This window comes from Eretmochelys imbricata, chromosome 8 (assembly GCF_965152235.1).
Source record: "Eretmochelys imbricata isolate rEreImb1 chromosome 8, rEreImb1.hap1, whole genome shotgun sequence".
Taxonomy (NCBI): domain Eukaryota; kingdom Metazoa; phylum Chordata; order Testudines; family Cheloniidae; genus Eretmochelys; species Eretmochelys imbricata.
Window position 1 is genome coordinate 106637724 of NC_135579.1, and position 20444 is coordinate 106658167.

The 20444-nt window shown below is 67.9% G+C and overlaps 1 protein-coding gene across 3 annotated transcripts in view; it reads left to right on the plus strand.

Moving 5' to 3' along the window:
* Nucleotides 1-429: 429 nt before the first annotated feature.
* SLC6A9 (solute carrier family 6 member 9) overlaps nucleotides 430-20444 on the plus strand; it is a 59446-nt gene continuing 39431 nt past the window's right edge. For 2 of the 3 annotated variants that reach the window (XM_077823779.1, XM_077823777.1), the window contains exons 1-2: nucleotides 1868-2100; nucleotides 7416-7583. Coding sequence is in view for 2 of the 3 variants with exons in the window: in XM_077823777.1 (XP_077679903.1) it covers nucleotides 7536-7583 (48 nt within the window). In the remaining variant the exon portion in view is untranslated. Of the gene's footprint in view, nucleotides 450-1867; nucleotides 2101-7415; nucleotides 7584-20444 lie in introns of those variants that run through there. The other variant, XM_077823778.1, reaches the window with a different exon arrangement.

The following is a 20444-nucleotide window of genomic DNA, read 5'->3' on the forward strand; positions in this document are numbered from 1 at the left end:
GGGCACAGTGCTGACCCCACTGTCCCCCCAGGAGGCAGCAGTGAAGGGGGCCCAGAAGGGGGCACTGCATTGCCCCGGGTCTGGGGCTCTGAGTGTCAGACACAGTCACACTGAGCAGCTGAGCCCTGCAGCCCCTCAGGGCCTGGAGGTCTGAGCCCAGCTGTCCCTGCTAACCCTCCTTGGGGGAATGACCCGGCCTCCCGACCGCCCCCTGCCCCTCCTGCGGCACTGGGCTTGGCTTGCTGCCCCAGCAGCTGTGCGGCGGCTGGCTCCACGCCAGAGGTGGCTGCATGTCCCTGGCAGGGGGCAGGAGAGACGGGCCGTCCAAAGACACGTTTCCGCGGCGCTTGGCAGGGAAGGCGCGGCATGAAAGCGAAGCCGATGGTGACTCGGAGGCGCCCAGCTGTGCCCTGCCCCGTTCGGCGGAGGGCAGAGCGCGCGTGACGCAGGTGTTTACACGGGGGGCCGGGGCTCAGGGGAGGGCAGGCAGCGAAAAAGCGGAGTTAGCAAATTCTCCGGCCGAATTCACTCGGAGCGCGGCAGGGGGAATTGGCCCGGCCCGGGGCCGGGGGCTGGGGGCCCTGCAGCCCCATCTGCGTCCCTGCCTCCTGCGCTTCGCTGGAAACATCTGGTCCGGATTTGGGAGGGAGGGCGAGGGGGCCCTCCTGCCGCCGAGCGCTTCCAGCTCCCGGCTGGGAAAGCGGCGCGCAGCTCCGCCTGCCCCGAGCCCGGCCCAGCGCGCGTCTGCGGCCCCCGGGCTCGCCAGGCTCGGGGCGCGCTCCCCGGCTCCTGAGCTCGGGCCGAGCGGAGCCGAGCAGGGCCCGGCGAGCCCGGATCAGCGGGTTCCAGAGCCTCGGGCTCGGCCCTGGCGGAGCCTGTGCGCAGGGCTCGGGGTCTGTCCATGGTGCTGCGTGCGCGCCCGGGGGTGGGTGGGTGTGTCCCCGCCTGTCTCCACGGCGGTGTGTGGGTGTGTGATTGTCCCCAGGCGGCGGGGTGTAGCTCTCCGTGCCCAGGGCTCTGTGTGTCCCCGTGGCGGTGTGTAGCCGTGTGTCTCCAGGCTGGTGCGTGTGTGTGTCCAGATCTGCGTGCAGGGCTCTGAGTGTGTCTCCAGGGGGTGTGTGTCTCTCCAGGGCGGGGTGTATCTGTGTGTGTGTGTGTGTGTGTGTGTGTGTGTCTCTCCATGGCGGGGTGTATCTGTGTGTGTGTGTGTCTCCATGGCGGGGTGTATCTGTGTGTGTGTGTGTGTCCAGGGCGGGGTGTGTGTGTGTGTGTGTGTGTGTGTCTCCATGGCGGTGTGTAGCCGTGTGTCTCCAGGCTGGTGCGTGTGTGTGTCTAGATCTGCGTGCAGGGCTCTGAGTGTGTCTCCAGGGGGTGTGTGTCTCTCCAGGGCGGGGTGTATCTGTGTGTGTCTCCAGGGCGGTGTGTGTGTGTATCTAGCTATGTCCATGGCTGTGTGTGTGTGTGTGTGTGTGTGTCTCCAAGGCGGGGTGTGTGTGTGTGTGTGTGTGTGTGTCTCCAAGGCGGGGTGTGTGTGTGTGTGTGTGTGTGTCTCCATGGCGGGGTGTGTGTGTGTGTGTGTGTGTGTGTGTCTCCAAGGCGGGGTGTGTGTGTGTGTGTGTGTGTGTGTCTCCAAGGCGGGGTGTGTGTGTGTGTGTGTGTGTGTGTGTGTGTGTCTCCAAGGCGGGGTGTGTGTGGCCGTGTCCATGGCTCTGCGTGCCCGTGGCGGGCCCAGCTCCCCGCCCCCGGCTGACACCAGGCTGTGTTTACACGCGCACTGAAGGAACGCGGAGCACACTCCCCCCAGCCCCAGGAGGGCGCGGGGCCGCGGCGCGGGGGGCCTCGGGGCTGGAGCCGGCCGGCGGGGGGCGGGGCCGGCGGGCGGGGCGGGGCTTGCCTGGTTTTGCCCCCCAGCCTCCCAAACTTTCCCGCAACTCGGCAGCAGAAGCCCCGCGAAGCAGCCGCCGCGTCCCCAGCGGAGCCCGGGCGGGGAAGGAGCAGCGGGGCCCGCGGGCTGGATCCGGGCTGCCCTGGGCTGACGCAACCTCCCCGCGGGGATCCACCTGGCCGGGCTGGGAGCCGGCCCCGGGCGGCATGGAGGGGGTAAGGGGCGGGGTGCGGAGCCAGGGGGCACCGGGGGGCGCAGAGCCAGCTGGGGGGGCGCAGAGTCACTGGAGGGCGAGGGGCGCAGAGCCAGTGAGGGGGCGCAGAACCAGCTGGGGGGGCGGGGGGCCGGGGGGCGCAGAGCCAGCTGGGGGGGCACAGAGTCACTGGAGGGCGAGGGGCGCAGAACCAGCTGGGGGGGCGGGGGGCCGGGGGGCGCAGAGCCAGTGGGGAGCGGGGGGCGCAGAGCCTGGGGGCCGGCGGGGGTCGGGCTGGGGGGCGCCGGAGGCGGCGCTTTGCCCCCCGTGCGCTGGTTGTTGCCGGTCCGGGAGACCGGGCGGAGCTGGCTCCGGGGGGCTCCGAGCGCTGGGGGGCCGGGAGGGGTCAGTGAGGGGCGCTGCCCGGGGGTCGGTACATGGGGAGGGGGGGTATGTCAGGCGCTGGGGGGGCGGTGTCCGAGGGGGGTGGCCAGGAGCTGGGGGGGCGGGGGGGCAGTGGCGCTGGAACTAGGGGGGCTGCCGCACCCCTGGCTTGGAGTAGTAACAACAAACAGGGAATCCATGGTTTCCATGGTTCCCGTCAGCAGCCCCCCCCCCGTCAAAATTGTTCCAGCACCGCTGGGAGGCGGTGCCCGGGGGGGGCGGAATGTCCAAGGCAGTACATGGGGTGGGGGCGGTGCCCAAGGAAGGGGGATGCCCTGGGGGCGGTGCCCAGGGGAGGGGGGGTGGTTCATGGGGAGGGGGCGGTGCCCGGGGGGGGCTCGGTCATGGGGCCCCCTCGCCTCCCCATGGGCCCAGGGTAGCTCCGCTCCTTGGTTACGTTAGTTGCTCTGAGGCTCGGCGAGCCCGACCCGCATCTTCCCGCCTCGGGTCGCCCCAGGCCGGCGGGGGCCGGAGCTAGCCTGGGTAGCCCCCGCTGTTCCCACGGGGCCCGTGCTCCGCCCGCTGGAGACCCGGGGGGCCGGGGTCGGTCATAGCCGGGGCCGGGGGGCAGGGGGACCCCGAGGGGGGCGGGACAGGGGGTCCCCATCTCAGTAATTTTCCACCCGGCATGTGGAGGGGCAGGGCCGAGGAGTAACCATGTGGCAGCTGATGTAACCCCCCCCCCCATCCCGCTGCTTAAAGGAGCCGGAGCCTCTACTGGGGATGGCTTTGGGCTCTGCTGGGGCCACCGGGGGCTCTCCTCCCTGAGAGCCACTGGCCCCCCCATAGGGACCTGAGGGGCTCTCCTCCCTTGGGGCCACTGGCCCCCCCATAGGGATGTGGGGGGTTCTCCTTCCTGGGGGGCCACTGGCCCCCCCATAGGGACCTGAGGGGCTCTCCTCCCTTGGGGCCACTGGCCCCCCCATAGGGACCTGAGGGGCTCTCCTTCCTGGGGGGCCACTGGCCCCCCTCTAGGGATGTGGGGGGGGCTCTCCCCTGCAGTCAGTTGCCTCGCAGAGTCAGGACAAAGTGTTATGTTGGATTAAGACCCTACTGGGTGTGGGGGGCGCGGGGGTTCCTAACCCCGGGCAGCAAGAGGAGCCGTGAGAGCCCCTGACTCCGTGGGCTGGGGGGCGGCATCCCAGAGCTGGTGTGGGGCTGGGGCCGTTGTGACCCGGTCTGACCCCCTGTACAGCCCAGACCAGAGCCCTGCCCCCGGTCACTCCTGTTAGACAAACAGCCAACTTTGGTTTGGGTTGCCAGCCCTGGAGAATCCACCCGACCCTGGGGAAATTGTTCCAACAGATAATTACTCTGGCCGTGAAACATGCGCACCTTATTGCCAGTCCGTCTGGCCTCAGCCTGCAGCCGCTGACGGGGGGAGGACAGGGGCCATGATGGGGTGGCGCTGGCGGGGGGTGCCAGGCCGTGGATCTGGTCAGTCACGCCCATCGCCCTGTGTGTGAGTGGGAGTGGGCAGAGCACTTGAGCTGGGCTCAGTGAGGCTGGAGCTTCCAGACGGGACGGGCTTGGAGCTCGTGGGCGCTGGGTGGTGATTAGTGCTAGCACCCGGAAAGGTCAGTGCCAAGGGCCTGGGGGGGTTGGGAGGGAGGGCAGGGCCTGGGGTGCCATGTCCCGTGGCAGACAGAAGGCCAGCGCCAGGGGAGTGGGCAGGTCCGGTTCGTCTGATTCCCAGACCCTGCAGTGCGGCGGGCTTGACAAACGCTCAAAAAGGAAACAATTCACGATGCGCCATGTGACCCACAGCGCTCCCTGCCCCAGAGGCTGCAGAATCCGGACCTGAGGCTACGTTTATAGGGGGCTGGCTGAGCGTGTGACCAGTGGGGTAGCTGTGTGAGCTGCAGGAAGGGGCATCAGCTCTCAGGCATCGGGAAGGCCTCTGGCTCCCTGAAAGACACAGTTCTCCTGCCACTCTCTGGGATGTTCTCCCCCCTCGCTTGTGGTCGGAGTCCAGCCCCGAGCGGGAGCCATACCGCCACTGAGGGTCGGATGCATTCTCCATTGCTGGCCACTTTGAAGTCACAGGAGCACTTGGGTGTCAGGCCCCGGTGAGCCAGGTCCATGGTCAGGCATCTGTGGGTGACGCAGCCCCCGCCAGCCCTTAAAGGGGCCATGCACCCCTGAGCTCGTTCTTGAAAGGGCAGTTATCTGGGCCTGATCCTCTGAAAGGAACAGTGTAGTCCAGCAGGTCTTGGAGAGGCAGGACGCCGTGCCAGAGCCCAGTCCCCTCTGAAAGGGATGGCACCGCTGCCCACCGCCCCAGGATCTAGTTCCGGAGGAGATGAGAGAGCCCCTTTAACTCTTAAAGGGATGCTACCTCTCCCCTTCTGTCTCAGCCCCCTGCATCTCTGTACAATTCCCTACGCCCCCTAGCCAGTACCTAGCGGAGAACAAGAACCAGTGGCCGGACAAATGACAATGAGAAGCCAGGCACACGTGTGTGGCATGGGTGGTGAATGGGCCCTGGGCAGTGCTGCTCTCAGATCCAGCCCTGCTGCCAGACACACATTCTCGGGCTCAGTACAGGGTACCTGGGTGACGTTCTCTGGGCCGTGCTAGACAGGGCGTCGGGTGGGACAATCGCCGGCGTGGTTCCTTCCGCCCTTGCGCTCTGGGCCTTTCTGACTCGGATTCTGATCTAGAACTGGGTCTTCACCAGTGCTTGGAGCAGGGCCAGTGGCTCTGATTTATGTCCCTCCCCTCATGGGAGTGAGCAGGGCTGGGCGTGGGGTGGGAGAGAGACAGCAGAAACCTGATTTGCCTACATGCAAATTGCCAGAGCCCAATCTTGGTGGTGGCATTTTCCATTCCGGAGGATTGGTAGCTGGGACTGTACCCTTCGCTTACCACTGAAATGCAGCCACCTCTGGGGTGGGGAGCAGTAGCTCTTTGACCAGACCAGAGGTTAGGAGAGGCAGGGGAAGGAGGCTCCTGTGGGGAGAGGAGGGGCAGAGAGGCAGGCTGCGGTGGCCACGGTGCAGATCCAGGGCAGCAGGAGGGAAGGTAGCTTGGGGTGGCTAGTGTCCTGTGTGCCAGGCAGGCTGTCGGTTCCCGTCTCGCCTGGAAGCCCCTCTCTGAAATAGACGTGCCGCACTGAGGGCCCGGTGACTGCTGGGGCAGCAAGATGCTGGGAGAGGTTTTCTAGCATCCTTACAGGGGGGCGGGGGGGACAGGGAGGCGACACGGAGCCAGATCCCTGCCGACCCCGGAGCTCAGCAGCAGCTGGGCCCTGCTAGCCATGGGGGAGGGTGGGCTGGGGCCTCCTGGAGGGAAGAAAGGAGTTGGGAGCATGGCCCAGGGCGTTGGGCTGGGCTCAGCACCAGGGAGGGGTTGAGTAACCCCCCCACCCTGCCTGCTCTGTAATGCTCCGGTAATGCACCTGCTCCAAGCAGCCGGTGCCCTGACCAGGCCGGCAGGGCTGGGGGCTGTGCTTGGGTTCGTGCCCCCGCTGGGCCCCCGCCCGGGACCCCGTCCCTGCACCCTCAGAGCTCCTGGGTAGGAGGCAGGGGCTGGGGGTTGGTCCAGGAGCCATTGGCCCTGGGCGGTGCCTCCTGCTCCTTATCTCACCCGCTCAGGTCCTGCTGCAGCCCAGCTGGCCTGGCTCCGGGGGCCCTGCACCCTGCTCCAGCCCCACCTCCTCCCTGCAGGCCAACGCCCCCACCCCAGCCTGCTCCAGGCCCTGCCAGGGGGTGGCCCCACTCCCCCGGCACCTCCCCTGGCCCTAGCTCGCCCTCCGGCGGGGGCTGGAGCCATGCTGGGGTGCAGGACAAGGGGCAGGGGAGTGCGGGGCACTGTTGAGGTGGCCCTGCCCCTGCAGATGGTGCTGAGTCTGGGCCCTGGCCAGAGGGCTCCTGGCAGCCCGGCGAACTGCGGGCAAGGCGCGGTGACAGCAAGGCAGGGCTTGGTCAGGGCCCGAGCAGCGGCTCAGACTGTGAGCAGGGCAGCCCGAGCGCGCGGCCCGCTGAGGAATGGGGGGTGGCAGCATCCCCCCAGGTCTGGCAGCAGCTGGTCCCTGGCAGCAGCTGCCAACTCCGACCCAGGCAGTAGCATGCAGGGGGCAGCGGGGCAGAAGGAAATTGCCTCCCATCTGTGCCCTCCACGTCAGTTGAGCTCCAGGCCGGCCCTGCTCCGGCCGAGTCCCTCTGCCCCCGGCAGCACCAGGCACAGCCACGTGCCATCTTCACCTCAGTCTTTGTGTGGGATGAGCATTGGGCAAGCTCCCCCCCTCCAACTCTCCCCGTGCCCCTGGGTCCCGAACCGCAGCCCCTGCTAGCCCAGCCCTGCCCCCCAAACTCTGCCCGTGCCCCTGGGTCCCAACCCGCAGCCCCCTGCTAGCCCAGCCCTTCCTCCCAAACTCTGCCCGTGCCCTGGGTCCCGACCCACAGCCCCCTGCTAGCCCAGCCCTGCCCCCCAAACTCTGCCCGTGCCCCTGGGTCCCGACCCGCAGCCCCCTGCTAGCCCAGCCCTGCCCCCCAAACTCTGCCCGTGCCCCTGGGTCCCGACCCGCAGCCCCCTGCTAGCCCAGCCCTTCCTCCCAAACTCTGCCCGTGCCCTGGGTCCCGACCCGCAGCCCCCTGCTAGCCCAGCCCTGGGCCTTCTCCTAAGCATAGCTGCAAGACGGTTGATTCTCTGATGGCAAGAAGTGGCCCCCCAGAGACCAGCCTGACTAGAGGAATGGGCCCTGATCTAGGAATGAATCCAGATTTTGGAGGTGCAGGATGGGATGCCCCCCCGGGAGGGTGCAGGAAGAGAGTGCCCCCCCCAGGAGGGTAGGGGTGGGAGTGCTTCCCAATGAGGGTGGGGGCAGGGATGCTTCCCGACCGGCTCTGCTCCCCCGTGACCGCAAGTCACTCCCGTCTTGTTTCTCCCCAGCTCTCTCCTGCGCTGTCTGTGGACTGAACAGCTCGGTGCCGACGTCTCCGTGCCAGCCGGGTGCGGCCAGTGAGACGGAGGGTGGGCAGGCAGGAGCCCCCGTGGCGGGCTGCGCAGAACATGCCCGAACCCCCAGCCATGGTGGATAAATGCAGCGGGGGGTTACTGGTGAGTGCTGGGGGTCCCATTGCCTGGGCTTTGCTGGGGGTTGGATGGTGCCAGGCACCCTGTGGGTCAGTGGCTGGCAGTCTAAGTCTCTGGGAGAAGCCGGGAAGGCCAGCTGTGCATTACTGCAGGAGGGTTGCGGGGGCGATGCCACCTGACTCCCTGGAGCATGAGAGCTGACTGTTCTGGGCCAGGCTGTCACAAGGGAGAGGCTGGAGCAGGAGCCTGGTGGTCAGGACTCCTGGGTCCTCTTCCTGGTCCTATCCTGATTTGTTGCGTTCCACCACCAACCCGTGCCTCAGTTTCCCCATCTGTCTGGCAGGCTGGCCTGGAGGGGCTGGGGGAATGGCTGGCATTGCAGTTGCTCTGTCCCGGGGTCTGTCCGTGGCATTTCTGGAGGCCCCTGCTTTCCATTTGCTGTCTGGGCAGCTGTGGGGGGATCGGCAGCTCCACCCCATGCCCCAGTTGGTGCCGGTGCAAGGGCTGGGCTCTGCCCCACGGCGCCCTGCTGGACTCTCCGTGTGGTGGCTCTGGAACTGCCCGTCCCCGTTGTTCTGGGGGGGGGCGCCAGGCGCGGGATCCGGGCGGGAACTGGGCTGACTCCAGCTTGCAGAGTGCGATTTAGATCCCGGCGCTGCTGGCTCCCCTTGGAATGCATTGAGTGTGCTGATGGGGGGCTGTGCCCCCCTCCCTCCCGGTCGCTGTGCCCCCCTCCCTCCCGGTCGCTGTGCCCCCCTCTCCAGTTCCGGCTGGGGGCGTGGAGCGGGAAGTCTTGTGCACAAGCCCATGGCTGTCTCTGGAGGGGTGGGGAGGCTGCATCATGGGCTTGTCTGGCAGGGGAGGGCGGGGGCTGTCCTGGAGGTGCCAGGGCTGACCACAGCCATCCCCAGAACAACGCCTCTTACTCAGTGGTGAGGGCGCTGGACCGGGATCCAGGACTCCTGGGTTCCCTACTGACTCATTGTGAAGGCTCCGTCCCTTTCTGTGCCTCGGTTTCCCCTGGGAAGCACGAGCTGGATGGTCCCAGCTGGTCCCCCTGGGGCTGTCTCTGGCAGGGCCCCTGGCAGCAGTTGCTGTGAGCCCGAGGGGTGGCCCATAGAGACTCCATCTCCCAGCATGCACTGGGGGGGGGGGGTGAGTGTGTGCCCTGTTAACCCTTCGTGGCGAGAGCCCCCCCGCGAGGGAGTCCGAGTCGCGTGGTGCTCGTACGTACGACAGGGATTGCCCTGGGCTGCGCGAGGAGCCGCGTTCCGGAGCGAGGGTTCCCGGCCTCGCACGTCCGCTCGCGTGAGTCTGTGCACGCTCACCGGTGGGCTGGCCCCACAGGCTCCCGTACCGGCCCCGTGCACAGGGAGCAGGAGCTGCTGCCGTTCCCATCGGCTCCCACGGTGCCCCTGGACCCAGGGGCCGATCGGCTCACAGGACTGTGCTCTGACCACGAGGACCCACTCCTGTGACCTCTGGGGGGCCTGTGGGCGTGGTGTCCGTGGTATCGCCTTCCCAGGCGCTCCGCTTCTCCCTTGTCACCCCTGCCCCGGGCTCCTCCGGACGCGGAGTGGAGTCCCCTCCCCATCGTCGTCTCCATTGTGCTCGCCTGTGGCCCCCCACTCACAAAGGGGCGCTGACCCTGAGCCTAGACAGTACCGGGGGTGTCTGGGGCCCACGGGCACCTTCCCTTGCCCCTCTCGTGTGCTGCCGTGGCAGGGTGCAGAAAGGGGGCTGAGTGGGGGCAAAAGGCTCTGGAGAGCCCCGCCCTGCCCTGGGGTGTGGCGTGGGGCTGGGCAGATCTGCAGTGAGGGGTGGGGAAGGGGAGAGGATGTCTCTAGTTCAGGGCGCTGCAGAGTTGTCCCCAGGGGTTCCTGTGTGTGGGGATGCAGTGCAGCCTCCCAGGGCTCGGGGTCCCCCCAGGCAGGCCGGGGCGGGATCCTCCTATTGCAGGGCAGGAGGAGAGCCTGGCTCTGCCTCCCCACATCCCCCCCCCACCCCCACGCGGGCTGGGGACGTGGCAGGAGATGTGGTGCCTGCCCCGGGAGAGGCTCCGGCTGCAGGAAACGCTGGAGCAGCTGCGAGCTCAGCCAAGCCTGGACCCACCCCCCGCCCAGGCCAGGTCTCCGAGGGGCTGGGGAGGCTCCCGGGGGCAGAGGCCGGCTATGGCATTTGTAACGGGTCCAGCTGCAGGTGCCCGCGGGGGCGGGGGCTGCTCTCAGTGAGGGGTGACTGCAGGTCCGATCCCCGTGGGTGGGATGCCAGGTCCCGCCCCGCCCTGCCCCCCATGCCGGTGCACCCTGTAACCCTGTGCCCATGTCCTGCTCCCCATCTCTCACGTACAGTCAGTGTTGATGCCCCTGCCCAGGGCGCCGCCCTCTGCCACCCCCCTCTGCCCCAAACTGCCTGCCCCGGAGCCTCCCCCATCTCAACCTCTTCTCCTGGGAGCCGCTGGCCCTGCCCCCTCCCCTGTCGCTCGCTGCCAGCGGGCACCCGAGCGGGGGGGCCAGGAGTCCCCTCTCAGCAGAGGCCTCTTGGGGCGCTGTGGCCCTCGCGGCTCTGGGCCAAGCAGAGTGTGTGGGCTGTGCCCAGCTGGTGACCTGCCCCGCGTGTGCCACGGCCCCCGCTGGATGCACCGCAGTGTCTCAGGACCCCGTACTGCTCCCAGCAGGGGAGAGTCTCCTGCAGTGCAGGGAGCAGCGCCCGGGGGCCTCCCTCTCCCTGTCGGCGACTGAGCCTGGGCTTGTCCCAGAGCCTGCCATCTGCCTCGCCTGCCCTCACCTGCCCAGCCCTCCTGTTCCCCTGGCAACAGGCGATAATGTCACCGGTACCCAAAGCAGCATCACTGGGTTCTGGGGAAGGTGCAGGTCCCGGCAGGTCCAGGCGGCCCGGCCCCTCCCTGCACCTGGGCTTGGCTGTAGTTTTATTTTCCCCAGCAGATGGGAATAAAGATCCCAGGATGAATCGGGGGCTGGTCCCTCCCACTCCCGGGGGCCTCCCAAAATAGCCGTGCGCCCCAGCCAAAGGGAACAGAGCCAGGACTTTCCTGGGAAGCATGAGAGCTGGTGGGGAGGGAATGGTGTATGCCAGCGAGTGTGTGTGGTGCTCCTACGCACGCACAGTCCTGCCTGTGCACACGCGTGTGCGCTCTGCACACACCCGTTCAGAGGAGTGTTTGTGTGAGCTCTCCCCCTGCGTGGGTGGGGGAAGGGTGCTCACGCTGGGTCTGGGCTCGGCTCCGGGCTCCATTTCTGCCCCGGGGCAGGTTGCTCCAGCACATGGGGCCGTGTCTCTGCGTCCCTCGGGGATGGGGCATGCAGTGAGACAGAGAGGGGGAAAGGCACCAGGCGGGGTGTGATTCGCCGGTGAGACTCCTGGCACGGGGGCCTCTGGGGCCAAGCGAGAGCTGGGTTGTTCCGGTGGCTATTGGAGTGTTTGGCGTTATCGTGGCGAGCGCGAAGCTGTCCGTAGTCAGGGACAAACCCAACCTCTCGCTGTCGGAGACCAGGAGACCTTCTGGGGGTGGAGTACGCTGCAGCGTCTCCGGCAGGGTTCTGCGGCAGCCGGGCCGGGGCTGATGGGCGTCGGGGTGGGACACGCCTGGCGATTGTGGGGCCAGGCTGTTTCCCCGGTGGCTTTGGGAGGAGCAGATTTGGCCGGGGAGCAGGGCCCCATAGCCTTGCCGCTTGTAACAGCCTGCCCCTGGGTGACCAGCTCACGCCCAGCTGAATACCCCACCCTCAAGCCGAGATCTCCCCCTGGCAGGCTGAGGAGCCAGAGACCCCATGGCCATTGCTGTTGGTTGAGGTGGAGGGGCCCAGAGGCTGTGGTGATGGGCAGTGGTATAAACCCCCGATCTTAGCCAGCTCGCCCTCATGTTCCCTGCCCAGAGCGCGCGGGAATCTCGCCCTGTGCCTGCTGCAATGGGAGGCCTGGGCCCCAGGGGCGGCACGGGGGCTGGGCTGCACAGGACGGGTACCCCCCTTTGACACCTCTCGGCTCTGGGCACGCACACCCGCTCTTGCACGCACGCCTGTGGCTGGCAGCACGTGGCGTGGCAAGGAAGTCTGCTGCTATGTTGCCCGTTTGGCAGGGGCGGCCGCTGTGGCCCTGGGTTCAGCTCCGGGCTCGCTGTCAACAGGCACTGGGCCTCAGGTGGGCATATATTTCACGCAGTATAGGAGCCCCCGACGCACACGCCGTGCCTGCCTGTGCCCGCCTCCAGTCCCTTGCCCTGCGGGGCACCAGGGGGAGGCTGGCCTGCTAGCACTGCCAACCCCACAGGTCACCAGGCTCTGACGCTGGCTGGCCTCTCCAGCCCCCCCGCCCCAGTGCAGTGGGGCACAGGCTGCCCTCGTGCACACAGCTGCTCACGCTCATGTGCCTGTGCATTCATGCGCTGCCCCCGTGCGCTCACGCACAGACCCCCGTGCACTCACGTGCTTCCCTGCTCCCCTTTGCCCTGGCACAACTCCCTCCCAGCACCCCAGACACTGCTTTGCAATTCCCTGAGCTGGGGGGAGCCCAGCAGTGACCCCTGAGTGTGCGGGGGGGGGGCTGGCACAAACGCCTGTGCAGGGAAGCCCTGGCACCGATACATGGGGGACGGGGGGCTGGCAGGGAGCCAGGCAGGCGTGAGGTCCCAGATCCTCTCCGGGTGAATCTTTAACAACTTCCTGGAAAATACCCCAGGCCCAGCTCAGTTCGGGAAGGCAGGATGTCAGTGAGGGGAGGAGGGACTGGAAGTCACCTGGCTGGCCCACCCCAGCTCTGCTGATGCCCCTCAATCCTGACCCGCAGCGCCTTCTATCCCAGCCCTGGGCTTCCCACCCAGCCCCCTTCCTTCTTGGTATTGGGCTTGTGACCTTTTCTCCCTGTCGGGGAGGGGTGCCCCGGCCCCCAAGCAGGGCTGAGGTAGAGAGGGTCCCGGGGGGCAAGCCAGCGGTGCGGGGGGCAAGGCGGGAGCTGTCAGGGCTGAGGGGTGGCAGCCCACAGCCCTGTTTGGGATGGGGTAGGTCAGGGCCCCCCCTGGGCGACTGCTCGCAGCTCAGCTCCCAGCAGCACGCGGGGAGTGGGGGTCCTGGGGGGCCAGCAGGAGGGGCTCCCTGTGGTGCCCTGCCCTGGGCCGGAGGCGGTGGCTGCTGAGCTCTCGGGGCCATAAGGAAGGGAGCTAATCCCCTTGGATAGCCTCCAAGGCCATAGAAATAGCATCGTAAACCCGGCTGCACCCGTGGCCCAGCCCTGCCCCCTAATCCTGCCAGCAGGTGCGTCCCCCCCAACCCTCCCCCGCCGGTGCTGTGACTGCAGGCAGGGCCCAGCGCTCACCAGGGCAGCCTCTGACCCTGGCGGGGGCCCGGTGCCAGCCTGGGGTGTCTGGCCCTGCTAGCACCCCCCAAGGCCTTTCCGGGAGCGGCTGCCGTGTGGGGATCTGCCTGCCCGGGGCCAGTCACACTGGTCCCAAGCTCGAGGGCTGAGCCTGGGGCCCCGGCTCATGGCCTCCAAGTCTATGCTGCCCAGAGCTCTGGGTGGGGGCACTGCCCCATGCCTCTGTGGGGCATTAACTGTGCACCCCATTGCACTGGCTGCCCCAGCGCCACGTCTCTGCCCTGCCCGGCGCCCGGCTGCCCACACGGCACCAGGGAGAGCCAGGGGCTGCAGGTCGGGGTTGAGGGGCTCCAGCAGAGCAGGGCTGCAGTTTGCAAATCCTGTGCCAGCCCCGGGAGCTGCCGTAGCCAGACTTCTCCCCCTGGCTCTGCGTGTGCGTGGGGGCGTTCAGCGCTCAGGGGGCAAACTCACCCCCACCCCAGAGAGGGAGGCGAGGAGGATGGGCCCGATCCTGTGCCCCCTGGGGCTCTGGAGGGGTGAGGCTGGGGAGCCGTGCTGATGCCAGGGCGGGAGGAGGCAGGGCTGGCAGTGCCCGAAGGCCAGGAGAGTACCCTGCGCATGCCCCGTGCCCAGCTGGTGGGCTCTTCTTGAGTCCCGTTGGCTCTCAGGGGCAGGGGCTGCAGAGGGGCCTGAGGACGGCAGCCCGCTGCCCCTGTGCCCAGCGAGAGTCCGGGCAGCGCAGGCCCGGGTGCTGGTACCCCACTGCAGGAGGGAGCTCCTTGGGCCACACTCCCAGCACGGGCAGATCAGCGGGGGAGCGGGCTGCTGTCTCATCAGGGGCAGCGCCCACCCCAGTGTTGGGGGGAGCTCTGGCCTGGGGGAGCGAGGGGGCGCCAAGGGGCTCCAGGGAAAGTCCTGAGTGCGTCGGGGCATTGGCACAGCTCCCTGCTCCTGTCCGAAGCGCTCCCGGGTCTGGTCCCCACGCCCGCAGAGGGGCTGCGGTGGGTTCTCGGGGAGCCGCCCCCCACCTGCTCTGGGGGGTCGCCCCAGCCAATGGGGCCAGGAGGAGGAGCTTGTGCCGCACCCGACTCCGAGTCCTGGCTTGGGCGCTGGTGCCACCTGGGTGCGGGCGCCCCAGCAAAGCCGTGGGGGGGAGGGGGTTAAGGACTAAGGGGGGGCGGAGCCCCAGGCTTATCCCAAACAACCCCCCCGCCCCCCACCTGCTGCAGCGGTGCACAGACCACCCTTGGCTGGAGCGCGCGGCCCAGCGTAGCAAGGGGCCGCCCGGGCGGGGGGCACTGGGGGATTTTCTGCCTGAGCGCCCCGGGAAAATGGAGTCCGCGCCCGTTGAATGGAAGAGTCAGCTCAGGGCTGGCTGTGCCTGGCCCCGGGGCCCACGGTGCCCAGCGGTGCCCCTCTGCACCAGCAGCTGGGCCCTGCCCAGGCCCCACTCTGCACCCACCCTCGGGGCCCACTGGTGCCCCCAGGAGCGTGACCGCTGGTGTCACGAAGCCAGGGGGTCTACGGCCCGATCCTCCACCCCAGCTGGGGACGGGCTGCCCCGTGGCACCCCCAGAGCCTGCTGCCTGCACCTGGCACGCTGCCCCGGGCCTCCCCCAGGGCTGGAGCCCTCCACGCGCTGCCCTCGCCCGTGGCACCTGGCGCCAACCTCCAGGCCGCTGCTGTGAGGCTGCTCGGCCTCCTGGGCGCCAGCTCCACGCGGCACCATGTGGCCAGGGCCGAGGCTGGGGGGAGTTGTTGCCGGGGGGCAGCCCCATGGATGGGAGTGGAGGCAGCTGCGGCTGTCCAGCTGGAGGGGGCTTGGCAGCACTGCTCTTCTGTGGGGATCCCAAGGCAGCAGTGGGTCCCACGGGATCCCCCACATCCAGTCCCTGGGGCAGGCTCAAGGGGGGCAGCAGGTACAGCCCCTGGCACCCCTCCGGCCAGGGCCTGCTGGGGCTGGGGGACGGCAGAGGGGGCGGGCAGTGCTGGGAGGGGGTGATCCCGCAGGCTGAAGCACTGGTGGGTGAGGGCCAGTGGCATGGGGCGGGGGAGTGGGGGTTGACGGGACTCCGCCCCGCTGAGGTAGCTGGGATCTCGTGCCTGGTCCAGGGGAGACACCCGGGAGAGCCCCCAGGCAGTGTGGGGAGCAGTCTGTGCTCCCCCAGGTCTGGCCCAGTCCCGAGCCACCAGGCCAGAGAGATGGGAAGAGGGGCTGTCCGTCGCTCCTCCCCATTGGGCACTGCCTGCCCTTGGCCCCTCGGACACCCCACTCCCAGGGGCGCTGTGGGGCAGAGGGCAGCCAATGCGGCCTGAAACCCCCCTCTCAGCAATGAGGGACTGGGGGAGAACTAATGCCCCTAGGGAGGAAAGGAAGGGAGCGCACAGACACCCCCCTCCCCAGCAACATGGGGGGCTGGGCCAGAGACCCCGAGGGGGAGCAAGGAAAGGGCATGAATGAATGGGGGGCCAGAGACTTCTGCGGGGAGGGGGAGAGGCAGGGAAGCCGGGATCCCCAGTGCTGGAGGAGAGACCCCCAGGAAAAAGGCAGAGCGGGGGCGCCCTGTGTGGACACCCCCAACCAGGGGAGGGGGAGAGACCTTCGGCAGGAGGTGCCCGTGGTCCGGGCAGGTGAGCGGCAGGGAGGTCCTGGCCAGTGCTATGCATGCGGCCGCAGCCTTAGCCCGCGAACACAGCAGTCACCAGGCGCGCTTAGCCCCCACGCTGTCTCCACCAGCCCAGCTGCTGCAGAGGTTGGTGCCAGAGCAGATGGGGGCTGACCCACCCCATGGGAGGTCTCGTTCTGGTCTCCGACACTGTTTTCCACTCTCCCCGCCGGCGTCTTTATCAAGATCTCTGGAGTGTCTTGTCACCCGCGCAAACATCCAGTCCCTCTTTGAACCTCACAAAGGTCTTGGCCTCGACTTCCTGTGGCAGGGAGTTCCACCGGCTGATTGGGATGGCCTTTGAGTTCCCCCCTTTCCATTTAATTAAATGGCCTCTGAGTCTCGTGCTGGGAGCAAAGCCCTTTGTTTTCCGTTGGTGTTTTGTTTAAACTTCCTGGGGATGGATCAGGGTTTAGGATAATAACTGGGTGAAAATCAGCACACAAAGGTAGCCCTGTCGGTTTGTGGGTAAATATCAACATCGATATTAGGGGATGGGAGGCAGAAAAAAGCAACGAAGGAGGGCATAAGAGTACTGAAAGCAAAAGCAGGTGACGGCTGTGGTTTATTTCCTGGACTGGGCTCCCGGTGCACACTCACACACACACGTGTCTTCCACGCCATTGCCTTACGCTGAGACAGCCTGGATTTACACTTGGATTAGCTCCTTGTTAACGCAACAGTAGCTAACAACAGAGCCTGGATTATCGAACCAGGATCGTACCTTCCTGGGCTGGAGGGGTCCAATCAGTGAACCCTGGGTGACAATCAGTGAACCCTGCAAAGGAGGGGCCGTAGCTGGGAGATGGGGGAGCAGCCGGGCCCAAACCCTGTCTCTGGCCCAGTCAGTATTTTACAGACTTGGATGCCGTCTCCTCTCTGAGGGCCCCTGCTTGTTCCCGTTGCTCGTCTCTGACCCCCTCTGGCTCCTGACGGGGTGGGGTGGCTGGTGCTGCAGGTAGCGTCCAGCTGAGGCTGCCCCACTGATTTCTAGGGTCTGGGTAGTGGGGACGTCGTTCCCCCCGGTCTGTGGTTTGGGGCCGGAACAACCACCGTGGCTGTGTGACTGCACAGGGCTGCAGGGGACCCAGCCGCACCCAGCGCGGGGGCAAGAGGGGAACGTGCCTGGGGGCTGTTGTGTAGTTCCTCAGGCATCTGATGGGAGCACGGGAGGGAGTGAGCACCGGGGGTGGGCGTTGTAGGGGGTGCCCTGGGCCAGCGCCGTGGCTCGGATGCAGGTGGTGACGGCCCACATGGGGCAGCTTTACAATTAGCATTTCGGGTCACCCACCTCCCCGTCCCCTGGGCATTTCCTCGCCCCCCGCTGCCCCATGCTGCTGGCGTCTCTCTGGCTTTGCCAGAGCTGGCGAGTGGGGGCAGGCCGGGGCCGACCCGGAGGCGCATGCTGCCTGGCGAGCTGGCGCCCACGTGTCCTTGCGCGTGACAGCCCGGCGCTGGCCCGTGCCCATACACGTGTGCTGTGACGTGTGGTCGTGTGGCCTCCTCCACCCACTCCCCGGACCCCAGATGGTCTCCAGAAAGCCCAGCCCCCCTCCACGGTCTGTCATTCACGCCTCGCTGGGCACCTTGGACGTGTTCTCCCGAAAGGGAGCTTGGCTGGCTCCCGCCTGCCCGGGAACAGCTGGGGTGCTCCGAGCTAAGCGGGGGGGCATGTCAGCGCCAGCACGCCGGGCGGCCGGGGCAGGGACGTCTCATGGGGAAGAGAGGGACCCAGGCGCGAGCCCCCTGTGGGGCAGGCTGGGCAGGGCTGGTCCATGCCAGGGCGCTGGCAGAACTGCACCGCGGCTGGGGCAGCTGGGTGAAGGGCTGGAGGGGAGACGGCCCCGGCCCCCCGCATGAGCCCAGGGTGCCCGGGCCGTAGGGGAGCGCTGGCTTCCCACACCGCCGAGGGGAGCCCGCCTGAGAGCCAGATGGCCGGGCTGATGGGCGGTGACCTCGCCAGGCATTGCCATGGAGACAGGTGTGGGTCGCAAATGGGGCCTGACGATGTCAGAAGAGACTGAACAGCCGGTGCTGGGCTCCTGTTCCCCACAGAGCCCCCGGGGGGGGAGCAGCTGGGGGCCGCAGCTCGCTAGGGAAGCCATCGCCCAACCGTGCGGGGTGGTACCGGCCTCGGCAGGCCCAGCTCTCCACGGGGCAGCCGCGGAGCCAGGCCCCGCAGACCCACCAGGCTGCCCGCAGGCACCAGGGGGTGAGGGGCGAGAGCCTAGAGAGACGCTCCGAGCCCCCAGTGTGTGTGCGGGGGAGCAATGCCCAGGTGCATCCTCGGCAAGACGTCCGAGCCCATCTGCCCTGGGCACCGGGCAGCTCCTCTCTGGGCAGTGCCGGAGCCTCCCTTCCCCCCAGGCCTTCCCGCACACCCATGGCCCCCAGCCCTGGGACCCATCGGCTGCACTGCCCCCCAGGCGGGGCTGGCTGAGTGCATAGGCCTTAGGCCGGTGGCCCCAGTATGTCCTGTGTCCTTTGGGCACCAGTGGCTGGCACATCCTGGGCCCGGCCTGCCCAGATCTCCTTCCTCACCCAGCGCCCCAGCGCCAGCCCTCTCGCTCCCTGTGTGCCAAGATCAGGACCCTCAGGCTGCCCTTTCTGCAGCCCCCCACCCCCTCTGACCTGCTCATCCTGCCCCTACCCCCACCTCCAGCCCCTTTGGTCTCCTCCCTCTGCCCTTGCTGCACGGGCCCCCAGCCACCCCCGCCCTGGCCAGGGGCAGAGTTTGGCTCAATCCTGTTAATAACAGGTCTCGGTCTAGCTCTGAGTCACCGACGATTAGTGGCTCTTACACCACCGGGCACGTGAAATCACGGGTACAGGTCAGGTCACGCTCCTTATTTAATCACCCTCATTTTTTGTTTTAACTTCATTATTCGCCATGTTTAGCAGTGGCCACTTACAGCTCAACAAGAGCATAGAAGCCAGCCCGACCCGAGCACCTTCCTGCCCTGAGCCCGGCTCCGGGGCCTAGAGACACACACGCGCTGCCCTCGCCGCCCCAGTCCCTCGCTAACGCCTGCCCCTCCCCATCTGCCTCAGCACCTCCCCCTCCCGCGTTACCTGCCCAGGTCCTCCGTCCCTGCCCTGGGCTTGTCCCAGCCCGTGCCACGCTGCCACCCGAGGCCACTGGCACCCATCCGCACCTGGGCCCGTCCAGACCCGTGTTTGGGGCAAGTCTCTCATTTTATAGGGTAGTAAAACTGAGACGGCCCCAGGTGGAGCCGTGCTGGGAGGCGCAGGAGCTGCCTTCCCCCTAGGCGTCCCATGTGGGGAAACTGGCCCGGAGGCACAGAGCACCTGGCATCACCAATCGCCCCCCAACGGGAGAAATCTGGGTGCCCCCAAGCGTCACCTCTACGACGTATCCAGTTTTGGGGGGACAGCACGCCCCAGTCTCTGCCCCTGGCCCTGGTGCCCACCGCAGGGGGAGGAGACGTTAAAGGAATGCGACCAGCCAGCTGGGCTGAGCCATGGTGCAGCCCTGGGCCCCCTCGACGCTGGCTCCCTGTGTGGCACTGGGTGCAGGCTGCCCGCTAAGTCGCCCCTGTCCCAGTCTCTCTCCAGCTAGCCTGCTTTGCCCTACGGTCCGACCAGCTGCTCTTCTCCCCGGGGCCTGGGAAGGGGCACTCCGGCTCTGCGCTGGTGGATGCCAATGTAAGCGCCCAGGCCGATGGGCACATGGCAGCTGCTCCCTCCCCAGGGAGGCTGGGTCCCAGAGGGGCAGGCGTGGAACCAGCTTTCTGGGCTAATGAGCCACGTCTTCATTAATGTGGTGAGGAGCCACTCGCACCCTGGGGGCTCAGAGGTGGTCATGCTGAGTGCTAGGCCCAGCATTCCACTGAGCCATGCCGCCTCCCGCCACGCCATCCTACCGCCACGCCTCCCCCCGCTGCCCCATCCTCCCACCACGCCTCCTCCTGCCACGCCTCCCCCCACCACACCTCCCACCACCATGCCTCCCCCCGCCACCCCATCCTCCCACCACGCCTCCTCCCGCCATGCCTCCTCCTGCCACGCCTCCCCCACCACACCTCCCCCCACCACCCCATCCTCCCACCACGCCTCCTCCCGCCACGCCTCCTCCTGCCACGCCTCCCCCACCACACCTCCCCCCACCACCCCATCCTCCCACCACGCCTCCTCCCGCCATGCCTCCTCCTGCCACGCCTCCCCCACCACACCTCCCCCCACCACCCCATCCTCCCACCACGCCTCCTCCCGCCACGCCTCCCCCACCACACCTCCCCCCACCACCCCATCCTCCCACCACGCCTCCTCCCGCCATGCCTCCTCCTGCCACGCCTCCCCCACCACCCCATCCTCCCACCACACCTCCCCCCGCCACCCCATCCTCCCACCACACCTCCTCCCGCCATGCCTCCTCCTGCCACGCCTCCCCCACCACACCTCCCCCCACCACCCCATCCTCCCGCCACGCCTCCTCCTGCCACGCCTCCCCCACCACACCTCCCCCCACCACGCCTCCCCCCGCCACCCCATCCTCCCACCACGCCTCCTCCTGCCACGCCTCCCCCCACCACACCTCCCCCGCCACACCTCCCCCCGCCACCCCATCCTCCCACCACCACGCCTCCCCCTGCCACCCATCCTCCCACCACGCCTCCTCCTGCCACGCCTCCCCCCACCACACCTCCCCCGCCACACCTCCCCCCGCCACCCCATCCTCCCACCACCACGCCTCCCCCTGCCACCCATCCTCCCACCACGCCTCCTCCTGCCACGCCTCCCCCCACCACACCTCCCACCACCACGCCTCCCCCCGCCACCCCATCCTCCCACCATGCCTCCTCCCGCCACGCCTCCCCCACCACACCTCCCCCCACCACGCCTCCCCCCGCCACCCCATCCTCCCGCC